The 23976-nt window shown below is 45.4% G+C and overlaps 1 protein-coding gene across 1 annotated transcript in view; it reads right to left on the bottom strand.

Annotated features, from left to right (window-relative positions):
- LOC126556542 (microtubule-associated protein futsch) overlaps positions 1-13844 on the bottom strand; it is a 37212-nt gene extending 23368 nt beyond the window's left edge. Inside the window, exon 1 of the mRNA XM_050211816.1 lies at positions 13625-13844. Within this exon, the coding sequence (XP_050067773.1) occupies positions 13625-13844 (220 nt within the window). The remainder of the gene's footprint in view (positions 1-13624) is intronic.
- Between the last annotated feature and the right edge of the window lie 10132 nt (positions 13845-23976).

Raw genomic sequence — 23976 nt, 5'->3', positions numbered from 1 at the left:
CTTGATTACAAAAAGTCTTCCCCAGAGCTGGGTGTGCAATATTTGGAAAACATGTTGCTCATCCAACCCGCCACGGTCTGTTTCTGTCTTTGGTTTTCGAGGTTTTCTCCCAAAATATTTTGTTTGCTCATAAGACAACACGCTAGCACTGGTGGCACAATGTGATACTTCACACGATCACGAATCCATACCCGATCGACGTCATACTCCGCAAAAGGCACGGTGCAGAAAATTGTTGATAAATTTTACTTGCATAAGCAAATTGTTGCGACTGGCAACACCCTTGACCGTCGTCTGAGGCCTTTTTTCTCGCCAAAGGCACGTAGCTTGCCATGAGCTTGCTTTCCTCGTGCCGATGATGGTTGGGCTTGACTTTATTCAGATTGGTTCAGCAGCTCAGTCGCTCAGTGCCAGTTTTCCCGACAAGCCCGCAAGATGGCATTTTCTCGTGATAGATTCTCGGTGAAGGTTGCGCTTGCACTGGTTGCACTAGCTGTTGTGGTGGATGTACAAAAACATGGTTCGTTGTACACCGCTTTTGTAATGCTTTAGCATCACGGTAAGAAGATTTCATCTCAATTTTCCAGAGGTAAATGCACTAAGATGCCATCATTGCGGTTGGGACACGTGCGGATCACACGAGGAGCTTGTCGAGTGCAATCTCGAGCGCGTCAACCAAGTTCACGGACATCTGCAGCGGTTGGTGAATTTGACACAGTACACACAGCCACCCAGCTCGGGAGAGTTTGCGTGCTTCGAGCTACAGCTCACCAACAGCCACGGTAACCGATCAGGAACCGTCAAAAGCTGCACTTTGCAGTCCTCCAAAATGTGTGACTTGAGTGATTGGAAGTCGGTAAAGGTGGTCGGTTGTAAAACGTGCAACGATCGCGACTTTTGCAATGGATTCAACACACTGGTGCCGGCTAAAGTAGACAAGGGAGCCGGCTTCTCTTTTTCGCTATACAAAGCATCGTCCGCTGTGGGTCCAATAACGCACCAGCGCCATTTATGGTATTCCGCCCTAACGGTAGCTCTTGTCGCTTTCTTCTTTTAACTTCCGCCGAGTGACATCATGTCATATTTCGCACCATTTGTACCTTGCCAGCGTTACAATCGCGTTTGTGTTTAAGCTTTGAATTATTTCGAATAAATCAATTGGTTGATCGTTTTACTTCTTCATTGTCACATTCGTAACGGACCGTAGCAAGTTCCGTGGTAACAATCATTATTGGATGACAAACACAACCGATAGAACCGATCTAGAAGCGGTGCTTTAAGCCACACTGGCGTGATGTAATCAATGAAATTAATTATTCTGTCCATCACGAATAAACGTCACTCTACCTGAGATGTGCCGTGGATGTCTTTGGAGCGATTGTCCCTGTCGCTTGGCGTTTCGGTGACTTCAATTTTCCAAAGTAATCTCATTTCGGTGAAGCATAATTAATGAGAGTGGCTTGGGCGGGTTTCGTTTCCGGCCTGCAGCAAACTGCGACGGCCGTGCTGAAATTGTTCCTTCAATCTAACCTCGGATACATTTTATCACGTAGCACACCCACCCGGGATGCTCTCTCTCAGAGCGCCTAAAAGATGCGCTGATGCTACTACGTGTTTGGAAAATATTTTCATCAACTGCCGGTGTAATTAATTAGCACATTTTGCTGTGAGATTACGAACGTTTTTCAAGAAATTGTTTTTGTTTGTGTTCCTCACCAAAACTGGGTAGAAGATCAAGGCTAGGTTGGTTGTTTGAAAATGTGTCATTGCGACCAGAAACAAAACCCTATGAGAGTGTGTACACCACTGTAGACTGCTATCGCTTCTTTATAAACTCAAATCACGCCAATCGGGACGTATCTTTACAGTTTTATCGTAATACCAAGCGACTAATCCTCAGGGTATATGGCCACTTTATTGAGCTGTACAGCGAGAGAAAACATAACTGAAAAATTCGAAGGTCATACGAATGACATCACTCGCATGATGTAGAACTGCGCGCCGACGAAAGAAGAAATTGCGCGAGGTAAAGGAACGCACGTCGCGACTCGCATGTGACGCTTTTTTTGATGTATTCTAGTGAGCATATTTGCTGACTAGCTGCAAAATCAAAAAGAAAACAAAACAGTGTCTGTATAGTAGATAAATGAAAAGAAGGAAACAAAAAATATCACTTCAGACGTGCAATTATTGGACGAGCATTTAATAGCCCTCCGATATGATTGACCAGAGCTCTCCGAGGCTTAGGAAATCATTGAATCAGCTAAACTGGATGTGATAATGCTTGGAAAGAGATTGCACCTGGTTGTCGTTGAAGTAGTTTGGTGTCGATGAGCTTGTGCTATTTAAAACCACTGAAAGTAACAGTCGAGTCGGACGAAGGGGATTTTCAGTGGGTAAATCACCTGCAATAATAATTTTATAAGTCAAGGCTTCTTGTTGAATGATAAGCATTGAGTAGAAGAGTAGAATACGACGAGCTAGCTGTTATGTTCTAATTTTTGAATCACAAACAATTGCAGTTAAATTAAGCTGACCTTTCCCCATGATTGTTCTAAAAATTGTAACTTCCACTTTTGGTAAGGTAAACTGGCTTTCATTATTCGTTGTACCACATCACACCCTGACCATCCTCAATTAAATATTTCCACCATCTAAGAGATAAAAGCACTTAAGGGCACTTTTGTATGACGTTACATTCCAGCGGCCGGTCCACATGGTAAGGGTTCGCCGTCCGTTGGATGGGTAAAATGATGGTCAACCCATAGGTTATCATGATTAGCATTCTACCTTGCCGTGGATGAGCATTTTCCGCTTCGTCTGAACACAACAACCCGGCTCGTTGCAGTGACGGTGCAATCGTTTATCATAGTTAGAGCCGCCTCTTACAGTGTTGCATGGCCCCATTTTGATAAGCAAAAACGATCATCTGCGCAAGTTTCTGGCCCGACAGTGTACATACAGTGAAAGACGTTCACATTTCCAAAACGTAAGTATAGGCGTGTGTTTGTGTATGAGGGTGTTTGTATGTCCTGGCTGTGGCGACATCATTTCCGGATATTAATCATAGCGTGTGTCAGGAACATTGTCCGACCATCGCATCATGGGTGATTTTTTATGGCTTAACACAGATACCACAAAAACCTACGTGGAACGATCGCCTAGGGTTGGTTTTTAGTTTCCAGCAGCGTCATAAAGGGTGGAATACATTTTATTTAACTAAACGTACGCCATTTAAACGCTCCTTGGAAACCCTTCATCGTATCGCTGTGAAGGGAATTCTCCATACAATTGTTCATAAATCGTTGGGAACTTAATTTTAAACAATAAATTTTCTGGCTGGTCTTACTGATGCCTTAAGAGTTTTAGACCACCCACCACTGTTGTTTTCAAGCGGGAAACCTTAAAATAATTAAAACTAACTCATTAATTTGACGCAAGCATAGAACTACCCTACTTTGGCTCAAAAACGAAGGTTAGGGGTGAAAATTCAGTCCATTTCTGTCCTTCGACACAGATCCAGTCACGCAATCATTGATTTATGGGTGATTAATACCCTTCCTGATGGTTTTGGAGGGTTGAAATTCTGTTTTTCGATGTTCGGTTCCTGGACAATTAACACACTTTTTGTTTATTTTCTGTATTTTTGACGCATATGCGCCTTTGCTATGATTGGGCGTAGCGAATGGTTCGGAGGGCTCAGAGATGGATTTACATACCCCCAGCGAATATGTGGGCGTCATGGGCGTGTTTGTGCAGAGCGAGACTATGCATGATGTAAATTTAATTGTTTCGAACCACGGCAATACATGCTGTGGTCGTTGGAAAATGAGAAATTCATAACGCAATACAAACGGAATTAATTAAAGTGGTTTGTGTTTGGTACCGCGTATCGAAGTACTAGATTTTGTATAAATAAACGCTATTTATGATAACTTGTTTCATAAGATTTATGGTAGAATTTGAACTGAACTTCATCGACCCTTTATTGTGCCTTTTGTCATGTATCGTTCAATCAAACTGGCACTTTCACACACACGCGTGGGAATCATAATTACGATTCAAGCACACTGTCGTACCGAAGTCCTACAAGGAGCAGCAGAACCGTCTTCAAATAGCTGTCTAAGACTTCTCGGACCGTCTGGCAATCGTAATAATGGGGAAATCAGTCAACTGTGAAATAGGATAAATTGCAAGCTCAAACCGTTCTTTTCATCAGCCCAGCGATTGCACAATCACCCACCCGTTGATCCGTGCTACACTCGCACACAGACCCACGTAGGCAAAGGGTTTGCCAGTATAGTGATGGAACCAATGGCAAACCTGTGACCGGTAAACGTGCCGGCTCGTTTGGACGGTTGGGTCGGAGGTTTTCCATTCCGCGTACACAGGTCCCTGCGGCAAGGCTGGTACGGCATGACGACGGCAAAAGGTTCTAAATCCTGCCTCAAGTGGTAACGCGTGTGGCCAATACGCACTCGGTCGCATGTATTCTTCCGTAGCGGAGAAATTCGAGATTCCTTCGTGCGTACGCCACAGCGGTGGGTACGAAAAGTGTCTGATGAAGCCGCTGAGCCGAGCCAATGAAAGCTCATTATTCTTTCCGTTAATTAGATTAGCAATAAGAGGCACGAATGCGAATGCCTTCTTCCCTCATTCACCTTATCGCAACCATTCTCGCCCGTCACCGCAACCGGAACAGTGAAAAGAAAAAAACAGAAGAAGGCTTATTTCATTTACCGCGGGATTACGATTTTTGCCATTGCTCCAACCACAAATCGAGAGTGGATGGGCTGGTTGGCATGTTTACAGAACGTATTTTTCATTTCCAGACATGATGGCGCACACAGAGCGCAGAGTTACGGATCGAATTGCTGAAAGACTTGGGAAATATAAAAGCGATGGTTTGGATGGTTAGTAGCTCTGAGAATCCTTTTTGCCGTGAGAAGTAAGCACATAGTTTTTGATGAAGTTATTCAACCCTTATCGGATGAGTATTGTGTTTAGAGTGTTTATTTTCTTAAAAATGTCAATAAGAAATATACTAGCTAAGCTTCCATTAAATCTCTACCAACCTTACGCAATCTGGTAATCAATATCCGATTGTGGAAAAGCTCCAAAAAAGGATCCAATTGATTCGGGCCAGACGCAATTACGTAAAGCGACTGCGTAACGGCTCAAACGCACCACAGCTGTGTTCCGAGCCATCCATCAAGGCGTCTCCATTGCTGCCGTTTGACGAAATATAGGACACACACACACACGCACAAATTCGACACCAAAAACCGTTGATGGCCTATGGCGCCGGATTCAATAACGAATGTCAAAGCCGACACATAATCTCCGCAGGACGGCTTCGACCTTTCACAAGTCAAGAGGGCATCGCAATGGAAACCGCGAGTGAAAAGCTTGCCGATTCAATATTGGTTTACTTTCGGTGCACGGGGGTTTATTGAACCCGTAAGAATGGAAAACTAACACTTTAGCAACCACTCTGGACTAACTCGATCGAACTGAAGCAACTCCTGCTGAGTGTCAAGATTGATAAATTGCTTCAAAATGTAATACCCGCGGTGGAGACTTTTCTTTTTTAAATCCTTCTTTTGAAAAGTTTTAGAACCTTCGCAACCACAAAAACACACATGAGTTCGATGAGTTGTGTGTGTGTGTGTGTGACGACTATATTTCTAGAGCAAAAAACCATCCAGAAAGGTTTCAAACAAACCTTTTCACATTTCTTGCCCAGTCATCACTAAATAAATCGATCAACGGGCACAGGTTGTTCGTGGCATGGGTTGGGGTGCAACAACACGCATACACACACACACACACACACACACACATCTGGAGTTTGGGGGAGTCGCCCCTTTGCCATGTATGGCACAAAATGCCAAACAGAATGATAATGTAGTTTTATCAATATTTCAGACGAAAATTTATGAACTTTTATGCAATTTTCCGACCCTCCGACACATCCAACTGACAAGTAGTGACAATAGCACAGGCCGGAACAGACGGTGGCATCTTAAGAGAGAGAGGGTCAGAAGGAGTACGAAAAAAGGGCGTCAAGCACCGTGTGACGCATGACGCAAATCGCCCAACGCCTTGGCAACGCTTTCGTCCTCCTGGGCGGTCACATTGTTTTTGTATTGTGTGCACCTTCGCTAGGGTGTATTTGTTTTGATTTAACTCCAAAACGAACTCCATCAATGTCACGGACGAATGGTAAGCGATACGAAGAATTGTGTGTGCAGCCGCAGGGTGTTTGCGGGTTTTAAAAAGTGAACATTGCGTAATGTGAGCAAGTTTTTTCATCATTACCAACCTCGGAAAAGCTCGCTTTAAAGAGGTTCTATGTTTTAAAAGGCTTTCATTTACTTTTAACCCATTCGTTAGCCATTTTATGACATAATTTCGTGTCTTTGGAGGCTAATAATTTCAATCAGCTGAAAGCACGAGATCGCCCGTACTCTCATTACGGTTCTGTGGTTTTAAACGGGTCGCAGATTCGTCGTTTAAGATAAGAGAGACTCCCCGTTTTTACTCTGAACAAAAAAAAAACCCCGCCGTGCCGCCACAACGCCGGGTTCGGTCGGGCTTTGGGTTGGTTGGAGTGGTTTTTAGATGATGTGCGTGAGTTGTATGATATTCTAATTAGAATTTCACCGCAATATCGGTGCCGAAGATGGAGGCATGGTACGCCATCGTCAATAACTGGCATCAGCAGCGAGCAGCATTTCGCTTCTATCTCGCCAAAAAACATGACGCAGCGGAAAGATTCGAAAGGACGAAAGGATGATGGAAATGATGAAATATAAACTCTTCTGCCAGCCATCAACGTCTGCGGCTGAAAGTATGATGAAAATCATCGGCTGCCATGTTCATCCGGGCACACGGTAAACAACCCGATGATGACATAATTTACCCCCGGCGTGATGGAGAATGGCGAATTGGAGAGCTTACCGCAGCCGAGTTTCCAGCATAAGAAAATGTCATCTGTTCAGCTGTTATCCTGCCGCGAAATGCTAAGGCTGCCTTATTGTAATATAAAATAGGAAATATTATCATTCGATGGTAGCCGGTAGCTGGTGTAAGATTTCTCAAAAAGCCTCATCAATTATGACCTTCCATCGAGAACTCTAACTTTATCACATTGGAAAACAATTTCCCCTTTCGCAGCATGTTGGAGCGGCTGTGTGTGTGTGTATGTGAGGGAAGGTTAAAGAAAATACCAGATTACAAGCATCTAACCTCAGCTACAAGTTACCTTGGGGTGTATTTCGGTAACATGTCTAAGGCTCCCGAAAAAAGAAACTCGTCCCGCGAAGGCAGACAACTTGACATGCCTAAACCTATCCAAGTATCCGTAACACGATACGCTTTTCAGCTGCTGCTTCGTTGTCTTTGCATCCAGTTTTTCCAGGCCAAAGAGGCCAAAGAAAGCACCCAGGCATCGAAAGGATCGGCATTTGTTTTGCCACTTTTCGTTAATGTCGAATCCAAGGGAAATCGATATCCAATGTCTAGATGGCCCCTTTTTTTGGTTGGGGTCGGTCGGTACCCTTACTGTTGGAGTTGCCGGGCGTTCATGTTTGGCGTTAGTTTTATTTTCGGTTGCTTTCCCTAACCCATTTTACCCTTTGCGTGAAAGAAATCGGAAGGAAAGGTTTATTATTTATGTCTATTCGAACAACCTAACAGACACAGTCTGGTAGGCAATTTCGGGGGTGGATGATCCTGGAACGTTCCTCGTTCGGTGGTGAATCTGCAAAATGTTACCGGTTGTAGAATTGCGAGTTAGAAAGTGGTTCTTGTTTTAGATTGCTCAACGATTACAGGGGAGTTTTGTATGTTTTTTGCATTAAATCCCATGTTCTAAACTTCAAAAGGTCGTTGGGAGAGTCCCAACAAACATCCGTTGAAGAGTCTGTGCATGTCAAAGCGTTCCATTGATCCGTTGCAGACTCAATGCAGTTTCATTTACTCACGTCATTGTGTAAATAATGCTAAGCTTTGTGGCTCATAAATTATGACCTCATTGCTGTTCCAATTATCGAATGCGCTGCAAAACTGCTACTGAGAACTACTTAAAATTCCTCACAACTGTAAAAAAAACATGCTCAAAATGGCGAACGAAACTCGTTAGTTATTAAAATTTCATTGCAAACATTCGGCTCCAGTCACTCTCATCAAACCCTAACGGAACTGAGCTTACCGGTCGGATACAACTTTTTCACAAATCAAATTATACGTTCATTTATACATTTTATCATCCCAAAATCGATCCAACCCAAGCTCCGGGCGTGTGTGCCGATCTGTGATCAGATTCACGTCAGCATAATTGATGAAACAAACCTCTATACGTTGCACGGGAAAAAAAGGACATCAGGAAAAAGGATCCTGTGGATCCCTAAAATCACATCGTGTCGTGTCACTTGGCTACCATCTCGCGTGGAAAAAGGAAGCAAGTTTCGGGGGTGAACAGGTTCCGGGCACACTGTAATTATTCTGGCACGCTATAAAGCCATTGTACGGGAGAACCACACCAAGGGCACGACATAAAATGTGGCCCTTTTTTGGTGTGTATGCTTTTAAATATAACTTAACTCACGTTGGTCGCTTTTTTTTTTTTTGGAGGGCAAAGTAGAAGGCACGAAAAAATCCTACACGACCTGTTCCACTAGCCCGTAAGGCTGTCATGAATTTTAAATGAACACTAGGAACCATTTTTTCCCAGGTTTTGTGTATAGTGTTCGTACAGTGGCTGGCTGGGGGGCAGGATACTCGGCAGCACTCTGAATCCAAAGCATCGACTGTGGATCCAGCAGTACTTACACATTCGTGCCGTTCCGTGGAATGTTTGTTAGCTCGCACACAAAACAAGCCATAATGCCCGAGATATGGAGTCTAATTTTCCAGTTTCCACATAGGTAGTGAACGGTGTGCGCCTAACGAACTTCCCCACCAAGGAGGCTTAAAAATGAGGTATCAAAAGCAGTTATCGCGTTCCTGGTGCGGGGTGCCAGCTGGTCGAACCTTCGTACCGGCTTCCGACTGATTGCATGTCTAATTCATCGTTTGATCGTTTTATGATTATACTCTCTACTCAAAAACCTTTCCCAGGCAAATGCGCTGAGTGGGCCGTTTGTCTGGGAATAAAATTTGAAAAGAACCAATCTTCCTCTTTTTTCGCTAAAGGAAATTCGTTTTTTCTCCTTCTTGAGAGGATACATTTGTAAAAAGGAGGAAAACGAGGAAAATCTTTATTACGGACCGTCTGGAAAAAAATTTCTGCCAACCCCGTAAAGCTCAAAAGTCATCGGAAAGCCGGAAAAAGCTCCAAGAAGTACAGGTAAAACTGAAGAAACTTCACCGTCATCCCGGTCCAAACGTTGGGGCTCGGGCACGTCCGTTAGAAAAGAGTGCGGGAAAACAGCATTGGGATGCGTTTGCGCACAAGCTTCTGCCCGCATTCGATTTTGAACCGGCTGCTAGCAGGCGGCTCGGGAAGTGGCGATGGAGAGATCGAGGGGTCGGTTTGGTGGTTTGCTTTAGAATCTTTCGCCCGCTAAGCGGTGGCGGGACCGGTGGTTCGTGCGGACCCTCTTTCTTGGACCGTAGCCAGACGGGCGGGATCCTTTCCGACCCGAAAACCCAACCGCCTGTACCGAAATCCCGTCAGTGGGTCGTGGGAAATGTGCAACGAAATAGCAAGCCATACCCGAATAGGAAAAACGGAAAATAGCTTAACAGGCGATGGGAGTTTGGACATAAAAATTTTTGCTACACATAGCCATTTTATCTAGTGGTTCGTTGTGTTTTTGCTATCAGCCACAGGCTTAATGCGAGCTTTTATTTCATCGCTATTTGGTGCTACTCTAAGTGGACCAGATTTCGGTTCCACGTAGTCTGGTCTGGCCTGGCAAGTGATTGCACTTAATGAGCAGCATAGGCACTTATTTCACAGATCGGCTAGTGTGGACCGGATCCGTCGCGTTCGGTTGTAAGGATCTTTGAATTAAGAGCCGTTTGCATCCATCAAACAACATCAAACGACGGCTCGTGGGTGAAGACTCCTCCATTCCACTCAACTCCACATCTGTGGTCTATTTTCTGCAAAAGCCACACACCCATACACATGAGATACAATCTCATTTACCGAAATGATGACGCAATTTCGACGAAAGTGGGAAACATATTTCACGGTTCGTTTTTCCATGTTCGACAAAAAAATGAAACGAACGGGCGAACGAACGCAGAATGAAATTTCCCTCGAGCGCACACGAAACGGATAAGCACCACTAATGCCTGTTTTCATGTTTGACAAACATTCCTCTTTCAATGCTTTCAGGCCACTAACCTAGGGCTGGGGTAGCTCAAGCAAGCAAGCAGGCCAACAAAAAAAAACTGGAGTTTAAAAACAGTTTTTTTACGATTGCCAGCGATGTAAATCAAACACCACAAAGGATCTGCAGGATTTGCAGAACAATAGAGTTGAGGACTTGAGCGATGAAACAACGCCATAGTTCTTCAGTTTTGTTCTCTGTGCCATTCACGTTCACGACGTACCCTTTTATAATAACATTTTCCAAATTCGGAACTTTCGCGCGAAGCTTCAAAGTTTGTGGGGCCACGAGAGAGGCCTAAGGGCTTAAAAAGGGTTTGAAAAAGGCTCGAACGATAAGCATTTCCGGCCCCAACCAGTAGTGCAATTCATAAATTATCGCGCACTCTTTCTCTCTCTCTCTCTCTCTCTCTCTCTTTCTTTTTCACACACAATTTCCCGTTCACTTTGATTCGATTGGCCTGGTTTGGCTGTTTTACGTTCATGTTAATGCCGGTTTTAAGGTTTTCTTTTTGCACCAAAAACCTACCTTGCATGTCACACGCAAAACGCATCCACAGCACCGATTGCAATGAATTCTTTCTACGGCAAACGATGTTGTTATTAGCTGGGGTTGAGTGTGACACGAAAACAGCATTGCGTATAATCGACCGATGTGGATGTGGTGGCAGCAACAGCAAAAGCTCCGGTCAAAAATAGAACTGCGTCCAGGATATGCGGCCACCGGGGTATCGATTCGATGCTTTTCCACCGAACTTCGTACGTGTGCGCTTTGCTTCTTCATCGGCAAAACGGCAAGAGGCTATCGACTGTGTGCTGCTGCTCACACACGTCTCCGCATGCGACCTCGAGACAGACTCACGGACATCACGGGGCTTATGAAGATTAAGGCCCTCCTTGCTCTAGGAGCCCATCAAATCCTAGGCCTCGCTCGAGAACACACTCGTTTTGTCACTCGGAAATAACAAACCTCCCGAGTGGAATACAAAGTAGGATCCGGTCAACAAAAACAGGAAGCATAAAGAGCAGAAAAATAGAAGATGAAACACTTCGAAGATGTAGACGGGTCTCGTTTTCTCGTTGTCGTTAAAGGACATTCATTGCACGACTCTGGTAGGTCTGAGAGAAGGCTTTACCGGGTGTACAGTAACAAACGGCACAAAGTCCTGCCTTTCCCTTGGTGATGGTGTGTAAGAAACAGTTCTTATATTACACACTGGATGCTCATGTGTTTTCCCTAGCCCTACTCGACGTTCGACTTGGTAAAGAAAGTCCTTTGGAAAACATGTATAAAACAACGACTCCAACGAAATTGATTACAATAGCTGTTTTTCGCCCTCGAAGCTATAAACAGGAATAAATGGAAAAAAAGGACCTGTTTTTCTGCACCTGTGTCTGTGCGGGCGTGTGTCTGCTTTCCACCTTGCACCACGGTCAGCTAGTGGTTGTGAGGCTCGTTGAGTGGTAAATAACGACCAGGCAACACCTCACAATTTGTACACTGTTCACAAACCCATCGCCATTCTGCGGTGTGTCCCAAACATAATGCATTGCCAAAGGGAAAGCTCGACTTGATGGAACTGGTGAGACTCCTTTTTAAACTCGTAAAACCCCACCCAACAAACAGGAACACTTGTCCATTGATCCTAATGACGTCCATTTCCATGTTTGCACCACCCAGTGTTGGCGTTTTTCACAAGCAAGCAAACAAGCAGCGAATGAACTGGTGCACGATTAAAGAGCTACCGACCTAACCGACGCTATCTTATCGCCTTGAATGAAGTGAAATGGAAATTTATATTTTCCTCGGCGCTCGTCCTAAAATGACGCAAATGCCTTTTCATAGAACATCCCACCAGGGTAGAAGGTAGACCGGTATTTTTCGCACGACGATTAGAGGCATTCCGTCCGGTTCCACCATTGGCATCCTGGTGGAATGTTACGGCCTATTTATATTACGAAACGAGACGAGTTTCACTTAACACCGCCACTGTCTAATCCCAGCCAAAGCTCTCACTCTGCTTACCCTACCGAAGCCTAGTGTGTGTGTGTGTGTGTGTGTGTGTGTGAATGTATGTTTGTGTCTGTATGGAAGGATAATATTTACTTGTCAGACGTTTAATGGCGGTGCGGCAAACATGATAGCCACAAAATGGGAAAGCTTTCCCGATGCTGAGGTCTTGCTGTCATAAATCATTTTGGAATAAAATTTTACCATTTGATTGATATTGGGTGCCCCTGCTGTGCCTGGTTGCCACACGTGTGTGTGTGAGTGTATGTGGTGAAATTAATCCCAACACCACAACCGAAAAAAAAACAGAAAGGTGGCGAAAATTGTTTGTCAAAATACAATTTCTTGATTTACGCTTAACACGCCACTATGTGCGTAATTCTTAAGGTCAAAGGCACAATCTTGGGCAGAGCGTTTGAAGCAAACAAATAAATTACTAATTTATTCCTTGCAGCCTTGCAATAAACTCAATTTGGATCGTACAATGCTTGGAAAAGTTTTCCTCAAACAAAAAAGGGGAGATTTTTTTTTTTCGCAAAGTCTGTCTGACTTTCTCAAACAAATCCCTTTCTTTGGCTAATAATTCTCTTTTTCCCTGCCTATTCTACAATACCTAGCAAGATATCCTTCCGACCATCCTTTTTTGAAGGGGCTTGGTTCAGACGAATAATTTCATTATACTTTCGCTTTATCCGACCGGTTATCCCTGAACCGAAACACCGATCGTTGCCAGACACCCGGCATCAGCTAATATTTGCCTACGCTTTTATCGTCACGACATCCTGACTTTGCCATTCCCTCGACGAAAGCGGTAAGCCAGGGCAAGTGGCGGAGCTCAGAGGACACGTAAATGGACCGTCCATTCCGCGACAAAGCAATCGGCATAATAGAAAAGGCTTTCCACCCGGCTAGGCCCTAACCGAATGGCTGGTAATGGAGCCGTGGATCGTCTGTGTGCCCTTGTTGGGCGAACAAACGACACGAAAAGCATGTAGGCATCGTATGGATGATGTAATTAATTGCTAACGATCGTACAGAACGGCTCTTTTTTCCGGTCAGCGTCAATGACGATGGTGGTGGATTATCTGGAACCTCCCTTACGGGTTTACGACCCGCAATCGCTAATAAGACAACGTGCATCCCTTATCCGGTCGCACGTCTTTTCGGCGAGCCAAAGTCGCATGACGTAAGCGACCGTCATAAACAAACGCTTTTACATCACCCGGTTGGAAATGGCAGTGGAATTGGATAAGTGAAAAACGACTTACCTTTGATTAGCCGTTGGAGAATGATATCCTTATGGTCCTGCGAGTGTGGCTCACCGATGACAATCAACAGATAGCACCCGGTAAGCGGACTCGGCGGACCGACACCGATAATGCTTGGCGGTCCATCAGAACCGGCCCCGATATCGATGCTACCGCCCTGATGCTCATCGCCTCCGTTCACCTCGATGGGTGCCACCTGGTGCTCCTGCTCCTGATCCATTGCTGACGCTTCTTTCCCGGACCTGGTGTTGCTCTTCACTCAAAGTTCACGCGAAGAAATGGATGTTGTATGCAGTAATAGACGATGACGACGGTATCGAACGGACTGGTTTTGCGCAGCTTCTCACAATAGGGTCACTTTCAGGATAACGGGTCAATCACTTGGCTGTCAGTTGGCGAGAGGACGCAATGGACGATGTGCAGTACGCGCAGTAACTTTGCAAAAGTTGGCCTTCCTTAGGGAAACTCAGAACAGTAACCTGAATTTGTTGGAGCGCTTGAACTCAGTGCCGAGAAGAAACTGTTGGAGACTACACTTGCCAGCCAGTAGATGGAGTGTTGGTGTTGGTGGTGGTCGGTAATATTTCTTTTTTCTTTTTCTCCTATATGAGGAGGAAACACACCCGTAACTGCGTGTCCTGTCTATGCACTTTATCGCTCACGACTAACACAGTGACACCGAGACGAGTCGAATCCACTAGCCTTGTTCCAGAATCGCGGAAAACTGTTCGTTCCCTGCGTCGAAAGGGAAATCCTTTCGGGGTGAGTCCGATAACTTTCCAGCTCACACACACTCTCACTCTCTTGCCGCTTTGTGACGTGTAAGCTCGCCTCTCACGGAAAAGCTGAGAGAGAGAGAGAGAGGAAGCGCGCGTATCGAAAGGTTTTTCCCGTGTCTACGGAGTCGAAAGTTTTTCTCGGTCTATCACAACCACACAAACAAACACTACCTCTCACACGGAAAGCACGAAGGCTGCTGCTGATGATGATGACACTAACACCAAGCCGCCTACTTGATCGATCCTGCCCGCAGCCAGGAAGAGATGTGTCAATTTATTCGCTACACTGCGTTTTCCTCCCTTTCTTGGGGGAGTGTTTGAATTTTTCTTTTTGATTCACACTACAGCACACAGCAACTAATTCACCCTTTTCACACACACTCTAATGATTCTAAAAGTAGTAATTCTAAGCTTTTAAAGCTGCTCTATTTAAATAATCCTAACGCCTTTTTTGTGTTCGTTCCTGTTACACAAACCCGCTCGCTGCCGAAAGCTTGGCAAAGCTTTGAAAGAAGTTCAACGACGGATCGATTCTGGGCAGCGTGCAAATGACTATTTTCCACGGGAAAACACGACGAATAGCTTAGCAATGGATAGCAGCGCTTGGGATTATGCCTTTTCTCTTATGATGTATGGCCGTAGAACGAGAGTCTGGTAACGTAACAGTTGCTTTCCTTGACGTATAATTACTAAATGTACATGGAAAAGTCTCCTTTTCGATTCCCGTGCACTATCTCTCTTTCTCTCTCTCTCTCTTTTTTCGTCGAGCCCTCTCTTTTTCACTCTCGGGCCGAGCCTTTTTATCCTACGACGGCGGAAAATGACGATGATTCACACTCACACGCAACACAACTCACGAATTGCGACCGTTTTCCCCTTTTTCTGTCGACTAATACTTGAAGGAGGGGTCTCGTTTTCTTTGGGGTCAATTTTCCGGACTTTTCGTGTCGTAAGGATATAGCACTAGATTTTTTTGCTGATTAAATATCTTCCTTCCTATCTCTTTATCTCTCTGTCCCTTTTGATTTTTGGTTGGGTCAAACAGTTTTCGCACTTGGCATGTCTTTCTTCGCGGCCCACTCTATCACAACTGATTGCAAAGTTTCGTTGCTCTATCCTGACACACCGATGAGGGTTTTTTTCACTTCCTTGGCTTCCTGTGGGTGCAGTTTCTTCCGTATCAGTTTGCGTGGTTCTGGTTGCTTTTGGTTGGTTGGTTCGAACTTGTATTGCGTTTGCCCCCGGGGAGAGATCACTTTTATTTGACCGGCATTTACCGAGTGGCCAAGTCACCTGCGCGTTGCTGCGAAAACGAATTCAGTATGACAGACCCGACTGACGACAGGCCGCTTCTGGCCGCTGCTGTAAATGCTGCTTTAGGGTTTCGCGTTCGTGTTTTCTCCGCTTCTCCGATGCTCGTGCGCTCCGCCAATTTCGTGTGTCATGCGAGCGGAAGAAATAGAAAGACACAAGACAACAACAACAAACATACGGTCCAGAAACGGCAGTGGAAAACTCACCCCCAGTCGCAAAACCATGGTCTGGAAGTAGACGAAAATAGAGAGTGAGAGAGTGAGAGAGAGAGAGAGAAAACCAGAAATCGAACCGGGAGGGAACAACGTCAGACGGAGATTCGGCGATCGCGCGCATGCTTCGATTCGATTTTCGTGCGCTACCGGTGTTGTGTGGTGCCCATGTGTGTTTGGTGTTTCTGGAGTTGCGTATGTTCCCTGCTCACATTTTCGGTGTTGGGTCTTTGGGGTTGGGATGCTTTCTCTTCGAAGCATTGCCTCTCTTTCTCTTCGTTTGATGCCGTCTTGTGGATTAGAAAATTTCGTACGACGAGAAACTCACGGGGAGCGCATAAGGCGTGCGAGACATTCCAGAGCGACCCATTCATCGCTTCCATCTGTTTTTCCGATCATCGCTTCTTTCCGTTTTTGCAATTCTCTTGCTTTTTTTCTTCCTCTCTGCACAAGTCTTTTAGTCATTATGGCGTATAGTTTTATTGTGCCAACTCCCTACACGTCCGTCACCCTGCACGAACGATCTCGCAGGTCCGATCCACTTCCGTTTTTTTGCGGTGCTTACTTTGCAAGTCTTTTATCGTTTATTACCGAAGGGAGGGTTTAACAAAATAACCTCCAGCAAACACTCGGGCCAAAATTGAGAAGTATCGTTTAATCTTCATCTTTAGAGCCGTCCCAAAGTATTTATGAGCGATTTCTTTTGTTGGGCGAGTGTTGTTCTGCACTTTTTGAGCGTTGATTGAGTCATAATAACTTTTGTTTATTAAACTATTGAACAGGAGGGGATGCCCCAGTACAATCAATAAATATCATCCTCCTAAAGCCACAAATTCAAACATTCAAATCGAAATCCAGCTGGAAAAGACAGCAACAATGTGAGAAGAGTATTAATGACGATTGGCGTCCAATAATAATGCCGGCTAGAGCGAGAAACTACAAGAAAAAACTGCCGACAATGCCGACACATCTGGTTCAAACTCATTTATCTCATCCCAAATAATGGTTGCGAAAACCGGCATCGATTTGAAAGCCGGAAAATGGAAAACAAAACCACCAAAACAAAACCTAACAAACGAAAAGCCGTAAAATGAATATGCTAAGTGATCGAAACACAACAATGCACGCCGCAAAAGCTGCTCCACTACCGTTCACTGCACCGATAAGCACTGATAATGAGTTCGTTAAATCGAATCAAACACCACAAACCACACAGCCGGTGCACGGATAATTGTATCAGCAAGCCCTGGGATGTCCGACTGTGGGAAAACTTCACCACCGAAAGCCGGGTGCGCATTGGAATGGATTTCCAATTGGTGGTGGTCAATTTGTTCAAAACTTTCATCGGGTCACACCACATTTCCACCCAGTTATTTCTATCGCAAACGATGTATTCCAAATGCTAATGGGCGCCAAAAATCATATCGGTCAATTTTGGAGCTAAAGATGAAGAAACCTTCCATGAGCCGTATCGCGGCACACACAGGCCGGCATATTTTATCACATTATTAGCATGCTGGCTTCTTTTACCTATCCCCCATCTGCAGAAGAAAGAAAAACCCTCCACCACGAACATTAAGATAGCGAGCGGGTGCACATCGTGCCTGTGTGTCTCCCACGATTTCCACCCAGATAAAGATAACAGCTGTAAAAAGAGAATTGTAAATTCGACCAAAAATCAAACGACACGAGCTGAGAATGTTTTCAGGGTTTGCGTTTTAGTTTCCGCCACACTTAACACGTGTCAAAACCGGGCCGTTCCGGTGTGGTGAGCTCGATTTGAGGACCCACTTTTCCGATAAGCCATCTCTAACAGTCTGCAGAGGCTGAATTTTGAAAAATGATTTTCAAACGACTTGCCATCCCGACTGTTATTGTCCAAAGCGAGCATAAAACACAACCTTTTACCAGCTTGCAGTTGCACTACGGTACACACACACACAGAAGCTACGACGTGAAAGTTGGGAAAGTCATGCGAACGGGGAGAGGGCAATGAAAATCTGCCAGATTGATCGCCCATACCGCGCAACCCAGCGGCCATTCGATCGCTTTTCCACCAATCCATCGGCAATGATCCGAATGGGTTTCCGGACGAAATTGAATCTATAACACAGCGAGACTCCACACTCCTCCCACCCCACCATAAAACTTTGTGGAGACCCCCCCCACCCCCCTTTCACCCACTGGCCCGTTCCTTTCCGAACAAGGCGCATTAATTGCTCCAGATAAATAATCCGATATTAAAGCTTGCAACAGCAGCAGCAGCAATTGCCTTTCTTTCCTTTCCTTTCGGTTTTGTGGCTTTTTCCGGTTTGGTCGTTTGGTACAGTTTTCCTCGACCGTGACACAATCGGCATTCGGCAAGATTTAATCATCCCGCTTCGGTTTTATTTTGATTGCTCCAAAGGCCTGGGGGGAAGGGAATGAAAGGAAAAGCCCATTCGAGCGAAACCTCCCACTGCCAGCGGGATCGGTTTTTTTTTTTAAGTTTATTTTCGCAAATTCTTCTTCCTCGCCATCGGCATTCTGCTTATTTGTCCGTGTTTTTTGCTGTCCCCAAAAGGCTTTGTACTAATCTTTGCTGATCAAATCAAACCGCTGAAAGGCATGCCAGTGAACCGCTAATTGAGTTCCTCCGTGCTGTGTGGTTTTGCCTTTTTTGGGTTGACTTTTCCCTGCTCCAAGTGCAAAATGCTTTTGCATGTCGCCCGATCATGTTGGTACCGGTAGTCAGTTAGTGGTGAATTTTCTTTTCTTAAATACGTTCGCGAAATGTTGAAAATTGCGCACACAAAACGGGAAACAAATGCTGTTGAACTAACGGGAACGCATTGAAATGTAGTTCTTTGAGGTGTGTTTGGGAGAGTTTGCCCATTTGGAGCTGATTTGGTTGCTCTTTTTGGCTTATGCAGAACAAAATAATCACTTTCGACGATTATCCTTCGTCACAAAACAACCAGCTGTTACCGTAATGTGTGACATGTGGTTGCAAAAATTTCGAGTTCAGTTCATTGGAAGTGAAACAATGCCAAGTAAATAACAGTCCACAGGAAATCCGTTTGCACAGAAAGACAACCGACACAGATGCACCGAAAGTAATTCTGCACCGCTCGGAAGTTGGAGTAACTTGAACCCGGGAATCATCAGTGAAGCCACAAAAGCTAAATTCTTCAGACACTATCATCAGACCCTCGTGCAAAGGTGGAATGTAAAGCGAACAAGAGCGAATGAGTGGACGATTGAGCATTTGTGTTATTTTTTGTCGCAAAGAACACTCCATGGCTCCACATGGCGTGAAATGGTTCCATCCATTTGAGACAAATTTGTAACAGCTAATTTTAGACGACTCGAGTTCCCACATGAGTCGTTTAACCCCCTTTTTCTGCCACCGTAACCTAGAAGTCCTACAGGGAGACGTTTGCGTTGAACTCGTTATTCCCATTCTAAACTTTTAAAAAATAATACATTTATTATTTAAAAATGCAGTTTTCAGTTGACAGTTGCAAGTCCTAGCTCTACTGCGGGTAGAACCGGATGCTCCCCACTGGTAAAGCATGTCAGAGCAAAGTGCAAATTAGACATGATGCTTAGCAATTTGTCACCATTTGTGGTCCGAACTACCGTTGAGACCATGTCAAGCATCGCACCACATCGTTGCAGCTCATGGTGCAAATCGAAATCAACGCGTGAGAGAGCCCGAACAGCCGAGAGGGCGCATCGCATGGCCTACTGCGTGACTTCAAATGTCAAACCGAACAGCTGTTCGAGAACGCACCGATGTGGGAAGGCACAGATGTTACTCGTTCCGTACCAGCACAGGGAGGTTTTGGCTCCCGAACAGCTCGATTACTCCGTACCGTGACCGCCGTCGGTTCGGCAAATGGTGCGCGAATTTTCCACTTCACCTGCCGCAGGACATTCCGGTTTTGCTAGTCTCGGAAAATTTACTCACTCGCTGGATGACAAGATGATTCTGCACTAATTTGAGAGCGAGTGCGTAGTGAGCGAGAGAGTGAGAGTCCGTGTGTGAGTCGTGTGAGAAGAGGAGCATTTGTTATGCGCTATGCGCAGGAACGTTGGACGTCTTCCTATCCCCCCAAACATGCATGGAATGGAGACATCGCCAAATGGTTGGTCGCACATTGCATACATTCAGGCGCTGCATGTTCTTCAATCGCTCAACCGCAGCGGAACGCAACGTGTGTGCGAGTGCTGCAGGGCAGGGAAATGTCAGAAAACAGAAGACACCACAGCCAGTTTCGGCCAATTTCATGAGCAATAATCAAACTCGTCAATTTGTTTGTTTGGTTGAGTCGAAAAATAATTCGTCACGGGGCTCGCACAACCTATGGTCACGGTACGCAGAACACACGCGCTACACGTGGTAAAACAAGAAACCCCAAACATCACAACCCGTGTGCCCGTGCCTAATTGGGAACCCACGGAGGGAAAGCCGGACGCCAAAGGCTCGCCATCCTCTTCTTAACGGGTCAATTTCATTCGATTAACAGGTGTTAACTGCTTCGAAAAGCAGATTCGTTTACCGATGGAGCGGTCGAGTCGTTTGTTGTGTCTTGGCAATAATTGGCCAAAGCCGAATGACGCCCGGACCCGTAACGGGAGTTAGGGCGGGCCTATGCTTTCCACTACTTGATTTGCACAGTTACAGTGTAGGAATTTTCCGATTTGTCTTGGTTTTCTGCTGAATTTCGCAATATCGACACGTTTGGCAAGGGTCAACGGACGCAATCGCGAATGTTTCCACTCCGTTTCATATTCCAACTAAAGACGGAACTTTGAAAATTCTGTCGTAAAATGTTCACGGTAGCAGCAGCTATTCATATCTCTTATCTATAAAAAGCAAAGCTCTTGGCTAGACTTTCAAGTGGAGCTATTTTTGAAGCTATAATAAACGGTGTGCATAACATTGGCAAATTCCCTCTCACGTCTGCTGAGCAGAATTAGCGACACTGGAATATGACCCTTAAATGACCGCTGTCGCATTTCGCCGCCGAAGCAGATTAGCTATTTATGATCAAAAGGAATGTTCTCGACATTCTGGTCGTGCGCCGGCTCATCATCGCCCTTGATTACCACGAAATATCTCGCATCTTAATATCCGGATGATGAACTTCTGCACCATTATTGTCGGCCAGAGCTCATCGTGTGTTCCTTACGATTCGTCAGCACCTGACGTGTACCGACAAGACGTCACAGCTTATCATCCGCTTTGATGCTACAATACATAATCGTGAGCAGGGAAGATGTACCCACTCGTGTGCTATTCGAGTTCCCATCCGTTGGAAGAAGATCATCCGTTCTTGCAATCGATAAAGTAATCTTTGCCCGCTGTTGGTTGTGAAGCAGGGCCTATTTTCTCTTCTATACAGTCTTTCGCTGTCCTAATATCTCATCGGCTAAGACGGATGAATAAGGAAAAGCACCATCACCTCTGATACGCCGAATGATGGGCAATGGTCACGGCCAAATGACAGAAGTATCGCTCCAAGTAACGCCAAGAACGTCAACGACATTCGCTTCAAATAGTCGGAAGCAAACGAGCGGAATAGCTTCATTTATCCACGTCCCCGAGATTGACCCCCGCACACAACTCTCCCTCTTCCCTTCCCTCGGTGACATTCGTAGATTTCACGGGGGACATCATTAACTCGAGCAGCAGAAACCTTCCCCCAAACTGGGCGAATGCGAAATCGATGCCCATTTTCCGAAAATGTAGCCTCACATTGGTGGATATCCACACCACACCACACCACACACACACACATGCCGACTTCAGACGCTGCAGACGAGTGGCGTGTCCCATCGATTTGTTGCTATATTTGTCGTCGAGGGTTTATTTTTATTTGGCATACCGGTCTCTTTAGCCCGGGTTCAGATTGCCTCCCGCTTCTACCCGGCAAAATCCTTTAGGGCTCCGCATAATTCGCGCAAATGTTGTGGCAAATGCTGTACGATCAATAAAACGGTGTGTTTGTGCGTTTTTGTGTGTGTGTTCCGTTGTATATGCTTGCTCCAGTTGATGCCTTGCCAGCGGAACCATGAGTTCCGGTTGATTCCACATGATCCAGTTGTCGTGGGACGGGAAACTAAATAGGAAATATGTCGCCTCCTGCACTCCAACACCAACAATGGTCGTCACCATGATACTGATGGTGCTACCGTTGCTGATGATGATGACGATGGTGGTGGTGGTGGCGTATATACGATTTTATGGCTTTCTTCCGGTTCCGGTCCAGTTCTGTATCGGTCATTCGTCGTCCTCGCCGTCTTCGCAAGGAAGGTGTTAGTGGCTGCCATCTATTTCAGTGTGGATATGTCACCCTTTCTCACCTTGACTGAAAGAGTGTGTAGGGTCGACGTAGTTGCAATGCAGTCGTCCCACACAACAATGCAGGGCATCAAGTGCTCGCTACTCAGAGCTACCCTTCATTCCTATGGCCATTGCATGATACGCGTATCGATCGGTATCGAATCAGCATTCAAAATTTCATCATCCTTTCGATTTGTGCGCTTTTTCCCGTCCCTGAACAACCTCAAAGATGCATACAACACGCGTTGCGAAATTGACATCTGTCCTCGGCGGAGTTACCTTACCATGGGCAGCCGTACAATGTAGCTTCACTTCATTTCCATACGAATCGTGATGTTTTATGGCTACCGTTGGGAGTTTCTCCCCCGAACAATTTGGTCCTTGGCACCCGAGCGGCACTTTTTCTTGCTTGCGGTTCCAAGATGGTGCTGCTGCTGCTGTTTCCTGCTTCGAGCCAAAGTGCCCCCAACACCAACATTAAAAACGGTACGGATAATACCAATATAAATAATAATAAAAATCCATATCCGATTGCGCAATCAGGTGGGGAAACATTGGCGTGCGAAATACCACAGTTCGTAGACAGCAGCTCCAGCCACACGAAGGGCACTCGAAGGCATGGCGCTTACGCTTTTGTATGTATGTGTACTTTGGCCAGGTATGGAAACCGGGAAAGGATGCAGATCCTGGCGTGGATTCAGAATCCAACATTTACCACCAGTCGGATAGAGCTGTGAAACCGGCACCAGTTGGCAAAGGTGTTTCATGGGCTTTAATATGTAATGGGGCTTTGTTAACCTGCAAGGTGCGAGGTTTATCCCTGCTCGCGCATCCTTTTCATATGATAATTCAGGTGTACAAATGGAAGGCCTACAACGATTGCCAGACGAGAATACCTAAACGGTACAACCGCAACGGAACGCGAAGCAGCGGCCCACGTAAAGAATTTTAAGTGTTAGCAAATGCTGCCAAACGCTCCGAGGTGGTCTTCAGAACGTGTGTGCATTTGTGTCCGATTATGGTGATATTCATTGCATTAGACTTAACTGGACGAAGTCGGTGTGCTGAAGCTCATCTTATGCAAATGTCTTTTCTTAAAACTGCTGGCAACTACAACTTTTGGAAGAAGATTTGAAAAGCTCCTAATCCTTGTCCTTCTGTGACCTATTTACATACATTTATACCAAGCAACAGGTGTGCTTTTTTCCCTTCTTAAACTATATAAAATTACAAGAGTCTCTGCATTGATGTATGATGGCTTTCTACATATATGCAAACGATTGTTTAAATGGAGCTACTCAAGCACAATAAGCATAATTCCGCACCGAAAATGGGCAGAAAAAATAGCGACGAAATCGATACAGGGATGCACCGTGCTAAACTAGAAAAGATGGCCGACAAGCGATAAAGTCAAAAATTTAAATATAATAGGCACCGATGCGGCACCGTTTATCATCATCATCATCATCATCGTCAGCGCCAACGTCAGCAGCACCAACCGTGGTTGCATGCTTCTGGTGCTTTATTTGGCACACTTCCCACAGCAAACACGGAAAACTGCAAGCTCGGCTTTAATCAGCCAAATATCGATTTAGGGTGGCAGTGGTCGAGGAGAAAAGTTCTTCCCAACACCAGCAAATGCAAGCGACGTTTACGGGTACGAAAATCTTAACCTTTTTCAAACAAAACTAATCGAATGATAGTGTGGGGTGTGTC

Source organism: Anopheles maculipalpis, chromosome 2RL (genome assembly GCF_943734695.1).
Source record: "Anopheles maculipalpis chromosome 2RL, idAnoMacuDA_375_x, whole genome shotgun sequence".
Taxonomy (NCBI): domain Eukaryota; kingdom Metazoa; phylum Arthropoda; class Insecta; order Diptera; family Culicidae; genus Anopheles; species Anopheles maculipalpis.
The sequence above is the reverse complement of the archived record's forward strand: the minus strand, read 5'-3'. Positions and strand labels throughout refer to the sequence as shown.